The sequence below is a fragment of the Gambusia affinis genome, linkage group LG04 (assembly GCF_019740435.1).
Source record: "Gambusia affinis linkage group LG04, SWU_Gaff_1.0, whole genome shotgun sequence".
NCBI classification, from domain to species: Eukaryota; Metazoa; Chordata; class Actinopteri; order Cyprinodontiformes; family Poeciliidae; genus Gambusia; species Gambusia affinis.
This window is the reverse complement of record NC_057871.1, coordinates 8,395,984-8,417,634: the sequence shown is the minus strand read 5'-3', so window position 1 is coordinate 8,417,634 and position 21,651 is coordinate 8,395,984. Positions and strand designations below refer to the sequence as shown.

At 39.4% G+C, this 21,651-nt stretch overlaps 1 protein-coding gene across 7 annotated transcripts in view; it reads right to left on the bottom strand.

Annotated features, from left to right (window-relative positions):
* Positions 1-21,651, bottom strand: part of slit2 (slit homolog 2 (Drosophila)) — a 105,000-nt gene that overhangs the window by 13,900 nt on the left and 69,449 nt on the right. For 2 of the 7 annotated variants that reach the window (XM_044115322.1, XM_044115315.1), the window contains exons 5-27: positions 19,983-20,054; positions 19,104-19,175; positions 18,186-18,257; positions 17,847-18,010; positions 17,695-17,706; positions 17,341-17,479; positions 16,325-16,396; positions 16,083-16,154; positions 14,445-14,516; positions 14,056-14,199; positions 12,794-12,957; positions 12,405-12,428; positions 7,428-7,578; positions 7,226-7,300; positions 6,948-7,091; positions 5,465-5,608; positions 5,215-5,381; positions 5,005-5,137; positions 2,570-2,638; positions 2,172-2,243; positions 1,589-1,660; positions 1,396-1,467; positions 697-860 (exon numbers count right to left, since the gene is read on the bottom strand). In XM_044115322.1, the coding sequence (XP_043971257.1) occupies positions 697-860; positions 1,396-1,467; positions 1,589-1,660; positions 2,172-2,243; positions 2,570-2,638; positions 5,005-5,137; positions 5,215-5,381; positions 5,465-5,608; positions 6,948-7,091; positions 7,226-7,300; positions 7,428-7,578; positions 12,405-12,428; positions 12,794-12,957; positions 14,056-14,199; positions 14,445-14,516; positions 16,083-16,154; positions 16,325-16,396; positions 17,341-17,479; positions 17,695-17,706; positions 17,847-18,010; positions 18,186-18,257; positions 19,104-19,175; positions 19,983-20,054 (2,342 nt within the window). The remainder of the gene's footprint in view (positions 1-696; positions 861-1,395; positions 1,468-1,588; positions 1,661-2,171; positions 2,244-2,569; positions 2,639-5,004; positions 5,138-5,214; positions 5,382-5,464; positions 5,609-6,947; positions 7,092-7,225; positions 7,301-7,427; positions 7,579-12,404; positions 12,429-12,793; positions 12,958-14,055; positions 14,200-14,444; positions 14,517-16,082; positions 16,155-16,324; positions 16,397-17,340; positions 17,480-17,694; positions 17,707-17,846; positions 18,011-18,185; positions 18,258-19,103; positions 19,176-19,982; positions 20,055-21,651) is intronic. The other 5 variants (XM_044115316.1, XM_044115321.1, XM_044115319.1 and 2 more) reach the window with 5 other exon arrangements.

The following is a 21,651-nucleotide window of genomic DNA, read 5'->3' as shown; positions in this document are numbered from 1 at the left end:
TAATTGCTTCTGGTAGTTACACAGTTTTTCTTTGACTAATATTACTTCTTAAGCTGGTACCCCTGCGACCCTGATAAGCTGAAGAAAATTGATGGATGGATGGATGGATGGAGGATGGATGGATGGATGGATAATATTACAATTTTTGGTTTCTAAAATGTGGGTATTTCAGTGATTAATGCTAAATAAAACTTGACTCAAAAACAGTCTAGATATTGATTAATATTAATTGATCTGATAATAATTTGAACATAGCATGTGTATAGCTTCAGTTATTTTCAGCAAATCTATGTCTTATGGAAAAACAAATATTTATTTGGCATAAATATATACTGTTACATTGAACAAAACCTTTTAAGCAGCGATACAATCAACTTCTTTCTTCTCAAATAGAATAAATCTTATTAAACTATGCAAAACATATATTAAAACAGACATTTTAATGTTGTTCTCTAACATGTTCAGTTTTTTTTGTTATTGAGCTTCAGCTTTTATTTGGCAGTTTGTAATTTCCATGTCAACCTCCTGTCAGTTGCAGGTCGGTTCCCGGGCACAACACAAAGAGGCTGTTTTAAGATTAATCATGTTTCTGCTTGTTATTTGTTTTCTACAAGGAAAGCGGCAGTGTGTTAAATGTGCGTAGTGGTAGGTTTGAGTTTATTCCTGCATCATGGTAGTGAGAACATGAGCATTTACCTGTGCAGGTGAACTTCTTGGAAGGTGTGGTGAGGAGCAGTTTGTCTGTCATGTCACCGGGCCCAGCACAGCGGGCGATGCCGGGCTCCTTATAGCCGCTCTTGACCCAGTCGGACAGCCACTGCAAGTGGCAGTCACAGTACAAAGGGTTGGCACCCAGAGCCCTGTGGCATGAGTGCAAGCAAGATTGAGAGCAATATTCATCACGCCTAATGTGTGATTAGTTAGATGGTGCACAAAAGCTGCACACAGATTATCCTTTTGTTATAATCTCTAAAATTGTAATTTGCTTCCTTAAACAAAACTGAAAACACTACTCATTCAAGATTATTGTCATTTTTTTAAACCAACTACAACTATTAAAATCCTCAAAAAGGAGCCATGAAAATGGGCTGACAGAACTGGAAAGTATTTGATGGTAATTTATCATAGATCTAAAACTGTTAAAAAATAATAATGTCAAAATGTAAGTATCAGTTTTTTTCCAGTCATAGAACATTGAATAAGTAACATTAATTAAATTACTGTTTGGGTTTTAAAAGGGTGATGTGCTTATTTGCTACTACTGGAATCAGACTTTTCTAGATTAACAAAACAGGAATAAATTAATTTGTTGCTGAGCTACTTTACACATAAACTTGACCTCAAAGACCAGATCATGTGAGTGTGTGTGTGTGTGTGTGTGTGTATGAAACTTACAGATGAGAAAGTGAAGACAGGTCTTTAAAGGCGCCTTCTGGAATCAGGGATATGTCGTTACCATGAAGAGATCTAAGATAGCGAGTGATTTAAATTCAGAGAGGAAAAACGTCACAGAAATGTCGACACCCAGATGTTGAAAGCCTTTAAGCCACTTGCCTGGTTCAACGGCATGTTGCATGCAGATACTCACAGCAAACGCAAAGACTTGAGCCCATCGAACGCCCTCACTGGTATGCACCGCAGACGGTTGTAGCTCAGGATTCTTTAAACATAGAAGTTTAACAAAGAAGCTGTTCAGGATATGCTAAATTGCAGCAAGACTTTCAATGTTTATGCAGAAAGAGCTTGTTGGTTTCCTTTTTGGTTCTGATCCATCAATAAATTGACTCCACTGGACCCCTAAAGATGTTCTGTGCTATCTGAGACCAACAACATTAACCCATTGGAACCCAATCCAACTTTCAACTTTCTATCTGCAAAAGCAACCTAATGAAAGAGAAAACAACTTTTACAATAAATCTTACTTTGTTGTAAATGCTTTTTCAACTTCTTCAGGCAGAGTTTTAATAAATAGACTGATGTCAGTTTTATGTGAGGCTCTGATCCGTAGCATCCAAGCAAAGGTTAACAAGAAGTGCATTTTACTGCATCTCTGATCAAAATTTCCTAAGCACTTAAGAACAACAAATACACACACACACACACACTTTCATGCTGAACCCCCACACACTTGCACTCATATTGCAAAGGGACAGATGTGAAGCCAGACTCACAGTGTAAGCAGTTCGGACATGTTACTGAGGCTGTGGTTGGACAACGTGCTGATCTGGTTGTTACTCAAATCACTGTAAAGGAAACAACAGATGCATAAAACACACACACACACACACACACATAGAGGCACACGTGCGAAAAGGAATCCACACAGCATACAGATTGTAAACGGCAGATAATCTCTGTTTGTTTTCATTTGTTCTGACAGCTACACCCTCGTTGGGGCCAAACCAATGAGATTCAGCACAGAAATCTCACACAGCATCAGTCTGTTAGTGTTGGTCTTTAAAAGTACAGGAAATATCAGCCAAATCACAGTCCCCCATCTATGTTTGTGATAGATAGCTTTGTGGATTAATGACTTTCTGTTTGCCGAGTTAATGTTAGTCAAACTTACATGAGCGTTAAGTGTTTGTAATTGGAGAGCTCCACTGGAACCTGAGTGAAGTGGTTTCCGTCCAAATATCTGTGCACACAAAGAAAGGAAGAAAAAACCTCATGGAGGGGATTCTGATACAAAATTAGAGTAGATCAAGATAAATATGGAAAATTAAAAAGGAAGGTTGAAAGTGAAAAACCGAACAAGGATAAAATTACATGACAGCCACAAGGGAAATTCCTTACTTCCAACAGTGTGAACAGTCATTACAGTTGCAGCCATAATAAACACTGAAATGCAATATTCCCACTGTAGTCTCACACCTTTCTTTATTGAGGACACATAATGAAACATAAGTAAGGTTTTATATCTGTCACTGTATGGCTACAGATCCAGATGTAATATTAAAATATTAGTCAATATTTGGAGAGCAATGTTTCCCACAAAGGAATGTGTTAAATATATATATATAAAAAGTTCCTTTTTTTTGAGCTACTACAGACTTTTTTTCTGGAGTAAATGAGTGGATTTACTTGAGATTCACAAATAAACTCCTCTAAAGTCAAGGGAAGAGAGATTTCATGGCTGTCCCCTTTATATTCCCATGCAGCTTGAACATATTTTAAAACTCAAGTCGAGTTTATTTGCTTCAGCAGCGAGGCAATTACCATGTTGGGTTTGAGCATCATACCATCACCAATTATGAAACAATAAATAAACATTATATTCGGTCAAATGTCCTCATCAACATCCTCAAGCAATACACATCAAATATGTTGATCAATGTTCCAGTTACTACTAGTCAAAGGAAACTGTGTTTTAAGCCTTGACTTAAAGGAACTCAGTGTTTCAGCTGTTTTGCAGTTTTCTGGAAGTTTGTTCCAGATTTGTGGTGCATAGAAGCTGAATGCTGCTTCTCCATGTTGGGTCCTGAGAGGTCTGGAAGGTTGACACAACAAAAACAACAGCAGCAGCAGAAGCTATTCAGAGATTTATAAACTAACAAAATCATTTTAGAGTCTATTTTCTGAAAGTTTCAGTCTGGTTTTACAAATTAAAGTGTCTTTGATTAACTGACCATTAGAGTGTTCTCCTCCATAAAAGCAGGAGCTTTTGTAGTTTATTAGCATCGCACATGCAAAAGTGTATGATGTCAATAATTAAAGACATCAGCAATCATCTTAAAGAAACAACTGATGGTAACTATAAAGGTTATAAGTCCAATTCCAAATAATCTGACATCCATCAGTCTTCAGGGAGAAATATTATTCCCAAGTGAAAAACATTCAAGGTTCATCTTCCAGTGTTTCCAAAAGTGACAGTTTGAGAAAGAATGACCAAAGGTTGAATTGTGCATTGCTCAGATACTTGTGAAGCAATGCCCTTTGTAGGCCTGAGTAAAGTAGAGATGTTTGACAATAATGTACTACATAACAGTCCGAACACCTTGCACTACCTATCAAACATGGGGGAGTGTAATGGTACGAGGCTGCTGTGCTGCTGCAGTCCCTGAGCACCTTTTAGTAATGCAGTCGACCATGAACTTTATAAATTAAAGTTCTCTGCAGTCAGAAGAGCGGGCGTCTCTCCAACAGAAAAATCTCATCCAAAACTGAGTCGTCAACATGACGATGACCTCAAACTCAAGAGCCACAACTTTAAGACACGGCGTAGAAAAGAATCAGGGTGATGCAATGGCTCAGTCAAAGTCTGGTTTCACTCAGCTTTCAGTCAACCTGATAACTAATATGAAGCAATGATCTAAAGAAGGAAGGGCCAAATGTTCGTCACAATGGGAGACTGATAAGGTCATGCAGAAAACAAAAACTTCTACAATGTATTAAGTCATGATTTCCCCATGGCTACTCTGGCAATCATGACTGCATGTTTGGTTGCTCCTCTGGAATTCAGTGTGTTTTTTCTGTTTATCGTTTCATGTGGAGCTTCAATCAGTTGCTCCCTTGGAAGAAAACTATGAAAACATTACTATAGGATTCAGTAAGGATCACAAGAAAAAAACAAAAGAAAACTCAAGAGAGGAGCTACTTTGGTCTAATTTTTTATCTAATATTATCAAATGGATAATGTTTGTCCAATGATTGGGTAATGGACATTAAAATATAACATTGGATAAGAATCAATTTATATTTTTTCTTTTTCATTGCATTCACTTTCAGATTGATTGTGGTAAATAATCTATTACTTGTTATGTATTTTCTTGCACCTTGTTTTCTCGGTCCAAACTTTTTGGATGAACTTAAGATAAAAATGAAAATGAGTACAGATTTTTGATAAAGGTTTCAACATTTAACATTCTCATATTTTCAGACACCTAGGGATTAACAACAGCCCCCCGGCGAGCCTATGAGTGAGTGCAGACAGTCGATGGATGGATATTTTCCAATAGTTGTACTGCTATTACTATTTTCATTGTGCAACCTTTTGTAACTCACAGTTCAGTGGTCTCTTTTGGGAGACCTTTGGGCAGCGTGGTGAGACCTTTGTTGCTGCAGCGCACCACAGTGTCCAGACAGGAACACTCGGCTGGACACCTCAGAACAGGAGAGCAGCTGTTCTCGTTGTTTCCTGTTGTATTAAATTAGGATCGTTATAAAAGAGATGGCAGAAACAGCAATAATGAAGAATAAGTCGCTCCACCTCACCATCTTCACAGGCAAAGTCCTGAACAGCCACATCCTGGATGGGAATCTCCTTCAGGAAATAAGGGTTTTGGCAGCGAGGATTCCCAGTCACGATGCGTTTCCTTCTCAGCCAGTCGCCGAGCCAGGCCAGGTGGCAATTACAGTTGAAGGGATTGGCCAAAAGGTTCCTGGAAAATAAAATAGTTAGTACCATATGAACAGATGCCACCGAGCAGAAGGCTGAGAGAGTCACGCTGCCATGTATACCCACAGTGTGGAGAGAGAGTGCAGTGTGTCGAAGGCGCCGGGGTTCATGGAGGTGATCTGGTTGTCGTAGAGAGAAAGGAGTCTGACAGAACTCAACCCCACGAAGCTGCTGTTACTCACACAGCTGATCCTGTTGCTTCTCAGCATACTGTTCACACAAATACGGTCATATTAATACATTTAGTGCAAAAATAAAAACAGACTACACATTTGAGCAGAGAATATCAGTGTGTGGAAGCTTATGAATATTAGTTGGACTCGATTGTGAAAGTATAAACAACCCAAGAATGTTCTGATATTTTTTTCCGTACTGAAGCAACAACAAACTTCAATGTACTTTATTTACATTTTATGTGATACATCAAGGATCTGCAGCTATTGTTTGGATATAACAACAAACTCAAGTTTTCAGTTTATTATTCTTACAATATTTATGTTGAATTTTCACAAAGAATGACACTCAAAGTGATAGAAATATGCTTTATGATAGATATTTAATGTTAATTTTAAAAATTACAACAAATTTCCTATTAAAAGATATTTATCTATAATTACAAGTTCTCTTTTTTCAAAAAACTGTAACATTTGAGGCCTTAAAGGATTTTTATGTGGCTGGCCTGAGAGTAAAAGTGATTCTTTAGGCTGTAAATGTTGTAGGCCCCTATGATAGACCAACACAACTTCCCCACACCATGATGCTGCTTCTACCATGTCTTACTAAAGGGACGACTTGCTTAGGGTGATGTGCAATGTACATTTTCATATACATTTAATGTTTTGCTGGTACACAAGAAAGTTTAACTTAATTAGTTGACCAGCAAACGTTTTTTTTTGTTGTTTTTTTTACATTTCTGCTTGTTGCAAACAGCAAACAGTGCTTCTTATGGTCTTCTTTTAAAAGTGGGTTACTTCCTGCCACTCATCCATTACGCCCAGATTGCTAAACTTTACAAGTAATAGTCCTGTTAGTCTGTAGCCCTTGCTGCAGCTACTCCAAGAGTTACAATGGGTCCCTTGGCTGCTTCTCTGATTAATGGTCATTTTATGGAAGGTTTGCAGCTATGCCATACTTTTTCCTTTTCTGGATGAATGATTGCAAAGGGCTCAGTGATATAGTTTTACAAGCTAACCCTGCTTTGAGCTTCTCCTGTTCTGTCTGCTGCATCCCTTGGTTTCCATTATCACTAATGTTCACTAATAAACCATCACAGAACAATTAGACTAATGCTGAGGTTACATCACGCACACAGCAGGATGCTATTTAATAATTAGGGAACTTTGAAATACAAGTAAAAGGACTGGATTTTATTTTTGGGTATTTGAGTTAAGGAGGATGAATTAAGAGCAAACCATGTATGATTTTTCTTCCACTTCAGAACTGAGCAGTATTTTGTGTTGGCCTATCACAAGAAATATCCAATAAAACACCACATAGTTTGTTGTTGTCCTCTTAGACAGTATATTACTATGTGTGTGTGTTTGCTCACAGTGTGCGGAGGCCACCGAGTCCCTTCAGCATGCGGTGGTGTATGTTCTCCAGTCTGTTGGAGGTCAGAATCAGCTCGTTGACCCCTAAAGCTCCTTCAAAAGTCCCCTCCTCAATGTCGCTGATACGATTATTACTCAGATTACTGCAGGGGGCAGTAGAAATGAGAGATTATGGTGAAGCAGCAGGAATGTAGTGAGAAGAAAATACAATGTTTTTGTAGTTGTGTTTTTTCTGTTTGACTGGAACATGACTTTATGACATCAATTTCTGACTCACATCTTCCTTAGCTGAGGCAACTTCTTGAATATCCCCGTTGCCTCGAGTACCGTGAACTCATTGTTGTTCAGACGCCTGGAAACACATGAGGTGAAAGGAGAATCCAAAATAATGAGTAAAAGGCAAGTAAGAGGGGATGGAGGCTGAGATGAGGTTTCTTTTTATTAATCACACTGAAGTCGAGAAACACAGGGTGACTCACAGCTCGGTGGTGTACTGAGGAATGTGATCGGGGATTTTGCTCAGTTTCTGGTTGGAGCAGTCGACCGTCGTGCCCTCACAGCGGCACTTCTCAGGGCAGGCAAGGTCGGCGAAGCAGTCACCTCCAAGCTTGCTGCGGTAATCCTCATTACCTGATCACAATCACAGCCAAGATGTTAAAGAACACCATTACTGTGTGGGAAGCAAACCCTGACATGGTTCCCGTCAAAGATCTCTGTGCATATCCAAGGTTCAGGGTGTGGTTCAAAGGGAAAAATTTTGAAACGTTACAGAAAGAGCTGCTTTTGCTATAAACTAAATATGTCAAAAAATGAGAGAAAATGTGATCACATGCAATATCTTGCATCTGTAGATGCTGAAAATGCATGGATATCACCTAAAATAATGGAGACATCTTGCACAAATAAGGATACTCAGTCTATAAAAATAAGGACAGAGACACACATGCACCCACAACAGAACAAAGAATGTGGAGCTTTTCTGTTCTGTCAGGCCAAAATCTGACTATTAGGGTAAGAAACCACAGTCCAGACCAAACATAATCAAAAATAAGATCACAGAGGAAGGATGTTCATACATAATCCAGAATGTAGTTGTCCCACACCCCCACAAAAAACACCACATGCACAAACACACAGGCGGGCAGAGACAGGAGTTTGGTTTCTCTTGCGTCTCGGCCATGCTGCAGGGATTTGCAGCGCCGTTCCATGGTGCTTGACAGAACCATGTTCCCCTTTAGGAACCTGGCAGCCACATGGTTAGATCAAGCACAAAGGAACAACCTGCCGACTGACTGCTCCTCCACTGGAACACAGGGGTTGGAGGGACAGAGGCAGTGGAAGGAGCAGATTAGAAGGAAAGAGGGTCAGACAGGAAAGAAAAGGGGATTTCCTAAACGGATTCCCAAAACTTTCAAATGCAGGGAGGAGGAACGAAGATGGATGAGGTAGGACTTAAAAAAGTGGACAGTGCCTTGCAAAAGTATTAATACCTGTTGTTACACACTGTTGTGATTTTACAATAAGAAATCTAAAAAGAATGCAAATTAAATTTGCATTCACCCCCTTTTAATCTGAAATTAAATCCAATCCAACCAAGTACATTCAAAAGTAACCAAAATAGTAAACAGAGGGGGAATCTGGTCTGCACTATGTGATTTAACATCAGTTAATGAAGCTGTTTGTTGAAGGACTCCAAGGTTTGTTAGAGAACAAACAGCATCATGAGGACCAAGAAACAAAAAAGACAGGTCAGGGATAAAACTATGAAGCTCTACATGGAATAAGATAATAAAAATGTTTCCAAGATTTGAGCATATCACATAGCACTGCTCAGTCCATCACTTGAGAAAGGAAAGACCACAAATCTACCAAGACATGGCCGTCTACATCAACTGACAGGGCAGGAGAGAAGAGCATTAATCAGAGAAGCAGCCAAGATGGGCACACAAACTCTGGAGGAGCGCTGCAGAAATCTGGACTTTAGAGTGGCAACAAGAAAGAACTTTGTCCAAAGAAAGCCACTGGAAGTCCTGCTAGCGGTTTGCATCATGCACAAGACAACACAAGCAGCGAATTGATGCGAACAAATTTTTCCTGTTTGGCCTGTGTGCAAAATTCAATGACTTGAAGATGAACTAGCTTTATCGCGAACACTATGGTGACACATAGTGATGTCGTTATGCTCTGGGAATAGTTTTCTTAGCAGGAATGGAGACATTTTTTAGAGTCAGTAAAAAGATGGATGGAGCTAAATACACAGCAATGCTGGATAAAAAAAAAAAAGCAATTATAGGCTGCAAAAGTTTTGTGACTGGGTTCGCCTTCTAGAAGTACTGATGACCAGGACACTGACCCTTGAGAGTTGGGTCCCCAGATTTAGTTTAACGAACATCCATGTATTAGAAAGGCTCATTCAAAGTCCAGACCTAAATCCAACAAAAAATAAAAAATCAGTAGCAAAACCTAAAAAGTAATGTTTGCAGATGCTTTTCATCTGTTTGTACTGAACTTAATCTATTTTGATGGAAAAAAATTAATGATGTTTCTTGGAGCTGTAATTGTGCAAAGTGGTTCTATGAAGTCTTGACCTTGGGGGTCTAAATTAATATTCATGCTCCTCTTTTCAAAGTTTCTTCTGTAAAAACAAAACCAACAACTGAGAGCCATTGTTCTTTTTTTTTTTTAACCACTTCACACTTATACATTTCCCTTTCTTGGACTGTTAAATGGATTCCAATAAAATTTATGAAAGGTTGTTTGCACAACAAACATTCATGTATTTTATTTTATAAATTACATAATGTGAGAACATTCACTGATTATTCATGCTTTTGCAAGGCACTGTACTTGGGAGAGAGACCAGAGTGAAGGGCAGCAGAGAAAGGGGTTAAGTAAAGAAAATGGAAAAGAGTAAAATAAGGATAGCTATGCAAGACGAGAGCACAGAAGGAGGAAATAAGAAAAATAGGAAAAGGAAGCAAAAATGACAGAAGAAAGGAAAAAAATAACGGCAGAAAAATTATGTTAATATATTAATTTGTAGCAGAAAATTTCAAATGAAAAACTAAAACAGAGGAAGAGAGATTATTAAAAACAGAGGAAAGTGATTTTAAAATAAAAGCAGAGAGTGTGTTAGAATAAAACATCTACAGATGTTTCTACATTTCTAGAACAATAGGAACAGGAACAAAGCAGCTACGGTATTAAAGAGTGGGAGGAGAGTTACAGCAGCAGTACAAGAGAACCCTGACTTCTGGGTACAACACACACTCACTGATACCGTCTCACAAAAACAGACACAAGAAAAATACATGAATGTGTCAACATGTAGACATGGAAATATAATCTCATTTTTATCCCCGGTAATCAGACAGGAGGAGTCACAGAAAGGTCAAAGGTTGCAGGTTAGCTCTGGGAGAAGAGGTGAGGGATTTTGAGAGCCGCGTGTATTTTTGTGTGCGTTTCTTACTTACAGCTGACATGGTGTACTCCTGAGTGTGTTAGAAAGGCAGTAGGAAAAAGAAGAAGGGATTTGACTCATTTGTTATATCGGAGGAGTAAGAGAAGTGATGGAAAACGGTGTAGAGGGAACCAGTTTTGTGCTGTTTCTGTCTCACAGGCAGACGTTCATTTAAAGCAATGAGCTGTGAGTGGTGACAGTCATGCAGGCTGCACACATCTCTCCTGATTTTCTCGAAGTCAAACAGGTTTAAGCCCTTTTCCTGTGAGAAAGTGACATTGAAAGTACACATAACCTCAAGAAGGAGCCAACTGTGCGAACATTAAACTTCCACCGCTCTGAGTGCAGAGCACCTGTAAGTCGTGAACATATTGCAAATTAAACTCTGGGATATTAGATGCATTGATCTGAGCTGCAATATCAAGGTTACACCAGAGAACAGAGCATGTTTCTGCAACTTTACACTCTCACATGTTGTTAAATTATTCAGTGTTGCCCCCTATGTGGTATCTGTGCTTTGAAACCTCTGTCCTCCTGGTGAGCTTTAGCGTTAATGACTGCAGTAAAAACATGCGCACACACACACACATGCACTCACACACACACACACACCCACACAGGCTGTCTTAAGCCACACACACTGTGATGCTTCAGTGTGCGGCTGTGGTAATGACCGCCTTTAGCCCTGCTACTGATCTCATATGCAAGTCAAATTTGCATATTTCCCAACACCCCTCTGAGCATGGAGACTGCGTGACCTTTTGATGTTCTGCAGTGAGAGAAACATACACATGCTCACACACACACTCACATACATCAGTTGTCATTAGACTTGCAAAAAACAAAAACAAAAGAGAGAAAGTTTACAGCCCTTTTTAAAAGTATTGAATACTCAGTTAGCTTTTTTTTAAACATTTTGTCATGTTACAAACACAACCTTCAAAGTATTTTATCAGGACAGAGAAACATAAAATAACACGTAACTGAAAAGTGGAAAGAAAATCTAATCTTTCATACGAGACCCTGAAAAGTGTGGTGTGTTTTTGTCTTCAGAATCCTGACCATGTATGCAGTTAAAGTCCTTTGGGCTAAATCTTTTGCATCTAGAGATTTTATTATTAATATTAATATTTTTTTGCAAAACAGTTGAGTTGAATGAGTTTTGTACTTTGACTTGACCATTTCTGTACTGAAACATGCTCTGATTTAAATCCCTTATACTGTAGTTCTCACTTTATTTTTAGGGTTGTTGTCCTGGGCACAAGGGGAACTTCCACCACTGTCTCAAGTCTTTTGTGGACTCTAAAGGCCTTTCTTTATCATATATCCAGCATTACCCATCTTGTGTTTTGTTTCCCCAAACATTTAATTTTGGGCTCTAGGGACCAAAGTAGCTTCTTCCACATCTTTGCTGATGGCAAAGACCTAAACGGCTCATGGCAAACTGTAAATAGGACTTATGATGCTCTCCAGAACAATCCACAGTTGTTTTAATAGCCCAGCTGTGCACACAGGGACTCACTGTGCTTACTAATTAGAGAGGGGTGTGAAGGTAGTTGGTTTGACTGAACTTTATTTAGGGGTATCGTATTACAAAATGACTGAAAATGCATGCCACCCTTTTCATGCACTTTACATTCCACAAGCTTGTGGTTGTAATATGACAAAATATGAAAAGGTTTAGAGGTGAAAATATGTTTGCCAAGAACTGTATATGCTCAGAGTACAAAGAAACCTCAAAATGTAAACTTTAACAGGCCATCAAACAGTTAACTAATTGCCCCTCTGTCGAGGTTATGGTTACAAACAAAGTCGGTGCAAGTATCAGAGTGTGACTACCCTGCGTGATTAAGCATGGTGCTTTATAGGTAAACCTCATAATGACAAGTTGAAGAGAGGCTCTGGCTTTAAAAGGTGTCAACAAGGCAAACTGCACTGGGTGAATGTGTCATGAAAAAAGTGCAAACCCCACGCACACATGCTGGATGTACAATACCTGGGATGAAATACTGCTCTCTAGCTAATGGAGAGACAGAGAGCGGGGAGATAAAAATCAGCAAAAGAGTAAAAAGTCAGAGTAGAATAGAAAGCTCATGGTGTACAGTCGTCTCTTTGTGAATGTAGAAGTACTGAGAAAAGCCCAGAAAATGCTGAGATCAGGGAATTTCTGGTTAGCAGAGAGAGGCCGAGGGAAAAACCCAGCAGGAATACACAGAATGAAAACAGAGGGGAGGATTGCTGGCTTTCTCGTTGTTTTTTTTTTTTAATGTGTGGTTGTCTTGGCGTCCATGTCTAGTTTGTCAGAAAGAAATAGCCTCAGGACACACGTCAGTGTGTCCATTGCTTTTATGAGCATTAGCCTTGTGCTGTGCCAGTGATTTGTACCTGAGCAGCGGAACTTCTTGCTCTTGATTTGGCCGATCCGCTTGTTGGCGAGCCGCCGAGGGCTGGTGCAGCGGGCGCCGCTCGTCTCAATGGGATTGTCCTGCAGGTAGTCAGCCAGCCACTTCAGATGGCAGTCACAGATAAATGGGTTTTGAGCTAAATGACTGATTCATCCCACAGACAGACATGGAAACACAAACATACAGAAATATAGAAATAAGATGTTGAAGCAATGTACAGACATATATATGCATGCAGTCCACATTTTCTTTAATGATTTACTGAGCGAAGAGCAACAAGCACAAAAGGAAGTTAAAGTAAGACTTCTGGTAATTTCAGGTGGGGAAGGTGTGAAGTAGCTACAACTAATTATTGTACAACTGACTCCAAAAGACAGGTGCTACTGAGAGAACGAGACATTCAGAAATAGCACAAATCTTAAAATTTTGACATGTCCAGACTCAACCTTTAAGTCTTTCACAGCCTTGTAAAGCATAAAATACAAACACTCACTATGAATTTATTGCAGATATGTGAACAGAAGACTGGAAGGTAGGACATGAAGAATGAATGTAAGTAGAAAACAACAAAAAAGGATGGAAGGAAGAGAAAAATGGACACAATAAAGAAATTGAACCAGGATACAAAGAAGGAAGAAGGGACTGGTTGAAAAAGGGTAGAACAGAAAGAATGAAAGAAGGAAGAATACAAGATCTAAAAAGTGACTCCATATAGCCCTAACTCAGACAAAATACATTTACATCTTCCATTCCGTTTTTGCAATACAAAATGGTAAAATCAGTTCATACTTTAATTTTTTTATGCAAGTTTCTGCTTAGTGTTATCCCAGAAAAACTAAACTGGCTGATGAGTTGTAAAAGTTTTTATCCCAACAACATGCAGTTTGCAGTTATATTTCAAACTTTTACAATAAAACTTAGCATGTGTAGCTTACATAGATAAGTAAATAAGACAGAGCAAAGTGACAGATACAAGAGAGTGACAAAAACTACAACCATAAACTGTCTGCTACTTCAGCACCATGGACAGTGAATCAAAGATTAGATTGGATAGCTTCGTTTACTGTTCCTCATTTAGAAAACTACACGATGAATTAACTCTGGAAAAGTTTTTCTTCTTCGACATAAAAGAAAATATGATCTGAAACCTTTATGTGTCACAAAATTAACAACAAAGAAATCTTTATGAGTAGAAACATGCTTTCATAACACTGGATGTATGTGCCTTGTGAGAGTACATACAGTGTTTGTATTGCTCTTAGAGAGGAGAACGTCCCCTTTGCAATGGTCTGGAGCTTGTTGTCATACAGAGAGAGCAGATTGAGGTTGTGAAGGTCCTGAAATGCGTCAACCCGCAGACATGCTATCTTGTTAGCATTTAGCAACCTGAAACAAAGAAGGGACAAAATGATGGAGAAAAAAAAAAAGTAGAAAAGAATCTTGTTATCGTTCCAGCACAAATCTTTCAGATCCTTCGGTTCACTAATGACGGCTTTTAGTCAAGATGTCTCTTCTCAGGTGGCAATGCTTGAGGTAAGCACTTTTTAACTGAATATCAATGAGATGCAGATGTGACCATAAAGATCAACCAAACAGTGCCTGGGTGTGTGTGCATTTGTGTGAGTACTCACAATAGCTGCAGTGAGAACAGTCCTTCGAAGAGTCCCTTGGAAATCTCAGTGATTTTGTTCCCATAGAGGACCCTGCAGAAAACAAACACACCATTTATATTAGATTATAATATCCTTAAGAGTAAACACTAGAGAAAGCCAAAGCAGGGTTTAATTTTCCTCATGATTAATGAACACATCCTGAGCAATCTATCTATCTATCTATCTATCTATCTATCTATCTATCTATCTATCTATCTATCTATCTATCTATCTATCTATCTATCTATCTATCTATCTATCTATCTATCTATCTATCTATCTATCTATCTATCTATCTATCTATCCATCCATCCATCCATCCATCCATCCATCCATCCATCCATCCATCCATCCATCCATCCATCCATCCATCCATCCATCCATCCATCCATCCATCCATCCATCCATCCATCCATCCATCCATCCATCCATCCATCCATCTATCTATCTTATATTGAATTAATACTTTTACATAAAGATATAAATCTACAAACACCTGCAAACAGTTTTACAGTTTAAACAAAACCATGGAGCTTTAACAGCAATAAATTAGTAAAATCAATAAAGCAGTGTGAGAAAACACTGAACCTGTGCCAACACTTTCAACTCAAGTGAATCACACATTGTCGTCTCACTTCCCGTGTGAGTCCCTACGACTGTGTGAATAATCATAACTTCCAGTTTGGCTTCAGGTACAGTGAAAGGTATTAAACCAGAGTATCTTAAAACCATGACAGTGGAAACGCCAACAGGTCAGGGCTGCTACTGCTACAACAATAACCCATAAGCTACCAGTCATCTGTACGCTGAGGTAGGCGGTGTTGGATGGGAGTCTGAACACACGTGCTACAGTTGAGCCATGTTTCATTGAGCTAAGTGAATTTTCCTGAGAGGCCTGCTTCAGTAATGTCTCACAGACACATTAGTGTGTACTTTCGGTTCACACACACACACACACGCACACACATACACACAATTTATGAATCATTCGCATCCTCTCTACCCACCCACTAATACACAACAAATGCTCAGAGCTTTAAAATGTATTATGTCAGTATGAAGGTGTGTCCCAGTCTGTCTCTTGTGAATGTTTGATGGGTTGGTAGAAGCTTTAATTCAGGTTCTAAGCACTTATAAATTATTGACTTTGGCCAGTTTTCACTCTAATGTAACTGGTAACATTTTATTTGACGGGTTGTGAATAAGACACCGTCATAAACATGACATAACACCTGTCATGAACATGAGTAAGTCTTTGTGAATAATTATGACTGTTGTCATAAAGTATCATTCAGTAAATCATGACACTTTTAATACAAAGCCGACATTATTCAACTTGACATTAACCAAGAAATCATGATGTAACATACATTTTTTATAAAAGTATTACTGATTAAACTTTTTGCTTTAATAACATAAGGCTACATAATTTTTAAAGTTTTTATGCAAATAACTAAAAATTAAGAGAATATATTCTTTTGGATTTCATATACTTGTTATCTTTTTATCTCTTTTGTTCAAATGCAATTTTTCTTCCATATTTTTTGGTGACCAATGTCATGCAAACATGCCTTTGAGACTTAACATGTACAGTTTTTTACTCATAGTTTTACTTACAAAGAGTTAAGGGATCGCAGACCCTGGAAGGCGTCTGAGGCTAATTCTGAGATCTGGTTGTTGCTTAAATCTCTGCAAAAAAAAAAGAAAAAAGATGAATAAATAAAAACATAAACAAGAAAATTAAAATCATAATCAGTAGAAGCATATAATGAGGAAAGATCAAAGATGTGGCAGCGACATAAAGTTTTTTGTTTATGCTGGACGAGGTGCAGCATAGGAGGCTCTTTTGATCTACTCACATTCTGCGTAGCTTCTTATAAGGAGAAAAGGCCCCAGCTGGGATCACCTTGATGGCGTTCTGCTCCAGTCGTCTGGAACCAAACACACACAAACCATTGAGAAGAGACATTAACATTCCCCTATCACACACTTATCTATGCCATATTGCAGGCTGCTGTTCACTCCCAGAGGCTCTGCTTGAGGGGAACTTTTCCAGATAAGGCGCTTTGATGACTGCAGAGTCGTGGTCTGTCACATATCTCTGATCTTTTGCCCTCTTTAACATATTCACAGTGAAATGGGCATCCAAACACACAAGCAGACACACACATTTGACTATCTGGTCTGTGTTTTATCAAGTGCCAGTCGGGCTGTCCATCAGTCGCTTCTAAACAAGCCAAAGTGTGAACGAAAGGACGGAAACAGAATGAAACTAAAAAAAAAACAGAGGGCATTTGACTGTGAATTTCTCCCCTGAAGGCAAAATAGATTTCTGTGGAGAATAATTACTTAATATCAGCTAAACTCTTTCTCAGTATTTGCAGATCTTAATGATTTTGTTCATAAGTACAGCTTTAAATGTCTGATTTCACTCTATGACAGTTCACATCACTTTAAGAGCTACTTTAATTACTTCAACCTACCTAGGCAATTACAAGAGTGAACTTTAAAACAACATTTCTTTTTGCTACTTAGTTAAGATGTTCACCCTCTCTTATTCTAAGACAAGGTGAATATAGCTTGTCTTGGAGCTCAGATTAATATTTTTCCTGCTTCTTTCTTCCCTCTTGCTGTTTCCTTAAGCAGGAATACACTGCATGACCAGGCTTTCTCATTTCACAGATGTGTGCTTTTATTCCCCCCACAAAGACAAACAGCGGCAGTGAAACAAAAAGGTGGTAGAACACAAAGAACGGATATTGAGGGACGCACAATGAAAGAGCAGGAGAAATATCACTGCACCTAGTGTGTCTGAATGAGTGTGGTGTGTGTGGAGTGCAGCAGATGTGTGTGCACTTTTATCTGCATGTCTTACATCTCAGTAATGGTTTCAGGCAGGTTGGTGGGTATTTCTGTCAGACCCTTTCCTCTGCAGTCCACAATGTTGTTACTGCAGGTGCAGGACTCTGGGCACTGTAGCACACTGCAGGAGGAAGATGATGACGACTGATGACCTACACAGAGACAAGGAGGCACCATTATCCGTGGATAGAAGGTTATTATGTTTCATGTAAGTCCCAAAAGGAAAAAAAGATGCAGATGAATAAGGAGTACAAAGAAGAAAAAGTCCCAAAAAATAAACGAAACAAAATGTGACCTTGTCTTTGTGCAATGTCATTTTTAATCACAGCTTTCAAGCAAAGCCATGCAAAGCAGGAGGGAGACTTACCTTCTTCTGCATCTTGACAAGCATGAGCAAAAAAAAAGAAAAAAAAGGGTAAAACAAAGCAAACAAGAAGAAGAAAAAGGTTTTCCAGTGTAAAGGAGCAAAACGAGAAAGAAGTCAAAGATGCGGACACCAAAACGGTAAGGTCAACCTACCTGTGCACACAAACTCCTTCTTTTGCACCTCAGCCACGTTGTGCCCCCGCAAGTGAGGAGGGGCCATGCACTGTGTGTACAAGCCCAGGCGGGGGCGCTGTCGTAGCCACTCGGACAGCCAGGCTACATGACAGTCGCACTGCAAGTTGTTGGAGTGAAGGCGGCTGGGAAGAGGTGAGGAAGAGAGGAGAGTAGCAAAGAGGAGGGGACAAATGATCACAGGATGGAGAGAGGAGAAATAAAAGGTGCGACAGGGTACAAAAAAAAAATATTAAAATAAATATAAATGTGCACAGATGAGAGGAATCTCTTCCTTCAAATCGTAAGCTGGGTACTTACAAAGTCCTGAGCTTCGGCATGTGGTTGAAACTGGCCACAGACAGCCGGCTGATGTTGTTATTGTTCAAAGTGCTAAAGAGACAAGAGGAGAAAACACAACATATTCATGCACATGCAATCTAGAATGCAGTGAAATGACAAAATCCTCACAACAAAACACATTTTCATCTAAATTTTTTTTCCAAGCCCGTTGTTTAGGAGGCAGTTCAGGAACTCTTCAGAGCCTGTATCACTTTCATCACTGCAAAACAATAATTTAACCCTATGAATTTAATTAGCAAAACTTAAGGAATAAAGTCAAACATAGATAAGTGGACACTATGTATTTACTCAGGTCTTATTTCTTCATCTGCTGCTTTCAAACAACAGGAATTTAATGTAGCCATTCAAAATGGTCTTGACTCTGTAGCTCTCCAGGCTTTCTGAATGTCTGCCAAAGATTTTCTTTAAACCAAAACTGCTCTTTCACTCTATTTAACCCTCTGTGTCACAGATAATAAAACTCCAGAAGTGGACAGTTAAGAGTAAGAGAAAAAATACAGAATAAAGGTTGTTGATGCATAGCAGACAGTCGTTATCTGGTAATTATTATAACAGAAGAAATAGAAAATATTTGACAAAGCAAATCTGGTTCTTCTAAATATTGCAATCTTGGTCTTGACATTCACAAGAAAAGGCTAACTTCTTTAAATGTGACGGCGCATTAATGCCACAGCTGAAACAATAGGACATTGTTTCTGTCCAGGGGCTGCAGAGGCTCTGCAGTGTTTAAAAGGTCAACGAGAACATTAGTTGTTCCGTATCTCTGTGTCTTTGCTGCTTATTCATCAATAAATCCTCTGCTGTTTTCTGCAAGAAATAAATAGAAATTGAAACAAATAGTAAAAAAGTAAGCTGACTCAACAAGCAGGTACTCACAGCACTTCCAGGTCACGTAACGCTCTGAAAGCTCCATCTTCAATGCAGCTAATGTGGTTGTAGTCCAACTGTCTGCAAATACACAGAGAGAGATAAGATAAAAAGTCCAGAAAAGAGCTGAACAGGGAGAGATGTTTTAGCAACTGTGATGTCTACAAGTATAAACAAAAATCGACTTTTTCTCTCGTCTTCTTCTTTCTGAGCTCTTGCTGGTTCTAATGTCGTTGTCTTTGCCCCCATTCATGTTTCCTGCTCTTTTTAATATGACATTTAGTTTGTAGGTAGCTGACTTTCTGCCTCCCTCTCTCTCTTCGCTCACAAAAGCTTTACTGAAACAATTTAATTAAGACACAGGGACTGTAAATCATGTGCTGTCACTGGTATTCTGACGCACATACATAATTCTCTGTCCTTTTACAATAATTGCACGGCATTTAAAAAATAATAATCTGATCGGGTGATTAAAAAAAACCCAGGAAGTAGTGAATTGGTGGATGAATCAATATTTATAGAAGTACTGCTGTGTAATGAGTGACAAAAAATAATGATCATGACAATAAGTGAATGCAAAACAAAGACAGAAAACAGCAAAATGCCAACGAGGCAACACAGGCACACACACGCCCACGAACACACCCCCACACACACCCTGACGCATACGCACTCCCCCCCCCACACACACACACACCGACACAGCTGCTGACACGCAGCAGGTGCCAGTCAACACGGCAAGCAGGAGGCATATGACATTTAACACAATGAAATATTGATGCACGGTCGAGCGAGCGCTGTGCACATTAGCAGACATGGTGAGCAGGAAGGTGCAGATGTGCACAGATGCATGCACAGGCAGCATGATGTTGGTGGAGTAACACTTACAGGTTCTTGATTTCCACAGCTCCTCTGAATGCTTTTCTTGGAATTCCCTGGATCTGGTTTTCGCTCAGGTCACTGGACAAAGACAAAGAGAGGAGAGGAATGGGGGTGGGGGGTCAGTGAAATGATTTGGCAGGGAGCTAAGTCAAGCTGTCACAGAGCCACTTGCTTTGAAGCACAAGCACTTGATGTAATCACCAAAATGCAGCAGGGGAACTTCAGAGCCAGACAGATCATTGGCAAAATTGAGGTCGTTCCGCAGAGACCCCTCACTCCACAAACTACAGTCATCTGTCTCTGTTTATCTCACAGTGTGCATGTCTCTACAGCCAGCTGCTACTCAACTGTGCACTTTTAACAGTGAGAGGCAGGTAGAGGAGGCTTTAAAGTCAGCCTGTAGGGGGCACTGCTGACCTCTGTATCCCTCACAGGTTCCTGCTTCTCTGATCACTAATCTTCGCCACCGTTTCCCTCCCTGCTTTTAAGGAGCAAGTGATGAATGTCAGCTTGGGTGACCAGGAGCGTTAGGGTTTACACAGATTTAATTTTCAGCCACTTTAACTAAGTTGCAGCCTGCATGACTCAGAACATACATTTACACCCAGAAACAGGTGTCTTTAAGACTAAAACAACCGCACTGCATTCAGTGGCCAGGATTTATTTTAGAAATGTGTTCTAATTATTATATACAAAATAGCTCAGTATCAGTTTGATTGAATCCAGTAAGTGTTTCAAAACCAAATTTTAAGAGCTGCTACAAATTCTCATTTGGCCTGAGGTCTGGACTTTGACTGAGCCATTGTAACAGCTTATGCTTGCGGTTGCTGTCCAGCTGGAAGATCAACCTTGGACTCGTTCTTGAGTCTTTTTCAGCCTCTAACAGGTTTCCTTTCAGAAAATGTGCAGCCTCATCCATTCTCCCATAAACACTCTCCAGCATTGTTGTTTCTTTTGGCGATAAACGAAGCATGATACTGCCAGAACCGTGTTCAAGCAGCCACACTAGAGATGTTATTTATCGCTGAGGGAAAACAGGAGTATGGGGCTGAGATCCAGAGAACAGCAATGTATTGCAGAATGTCACTTTAAAGTACAAAACAAATCAAGTTCTGCTAAGATTACATTTAAGGAGAGATTACATTTAAACATGTTGAAGGAGAGATCTTGATTGTGTGTCTCTGATATTATTCAGTCATCTCCTGACAGACTACCTGACCTTTCACCATTGACCTTCCGGCTCTTGACCTCGTCTGTGACCTCCAACAATGGTAATCGGCTACCAGCTAATGCCCATTCACATTCCTCAGATTCCAAACTTTGCGGTCAGTTAATCAGCGCTGCAGGTATCCGTCCCCCTGCCTCCTCCGCTCTCCACCTGCTGCTACGAACTTTATTAGAAGTGGCAACTTTGTGTGGAGAATAAAGACAAGAAAATATTAGAATAAAAAATTCTTTATAAGTAAAATTTCATACTTCTTCTTTGGCTCAACCTTTCATAGACTCTAAGACTGCAGAAGGTTAAACTTAAAGAGGAGACATCTGGAACAAAAATAAAATGTAAAAAAAAAATATCTCAGAAAACTTTTGAGGCAGTCTTACAGTCTTAGTGCAACTGAGGACTAAAAGGAAATGAAATCAAAGAAAGCTAAATATGAATGTTTCACCTGAATAC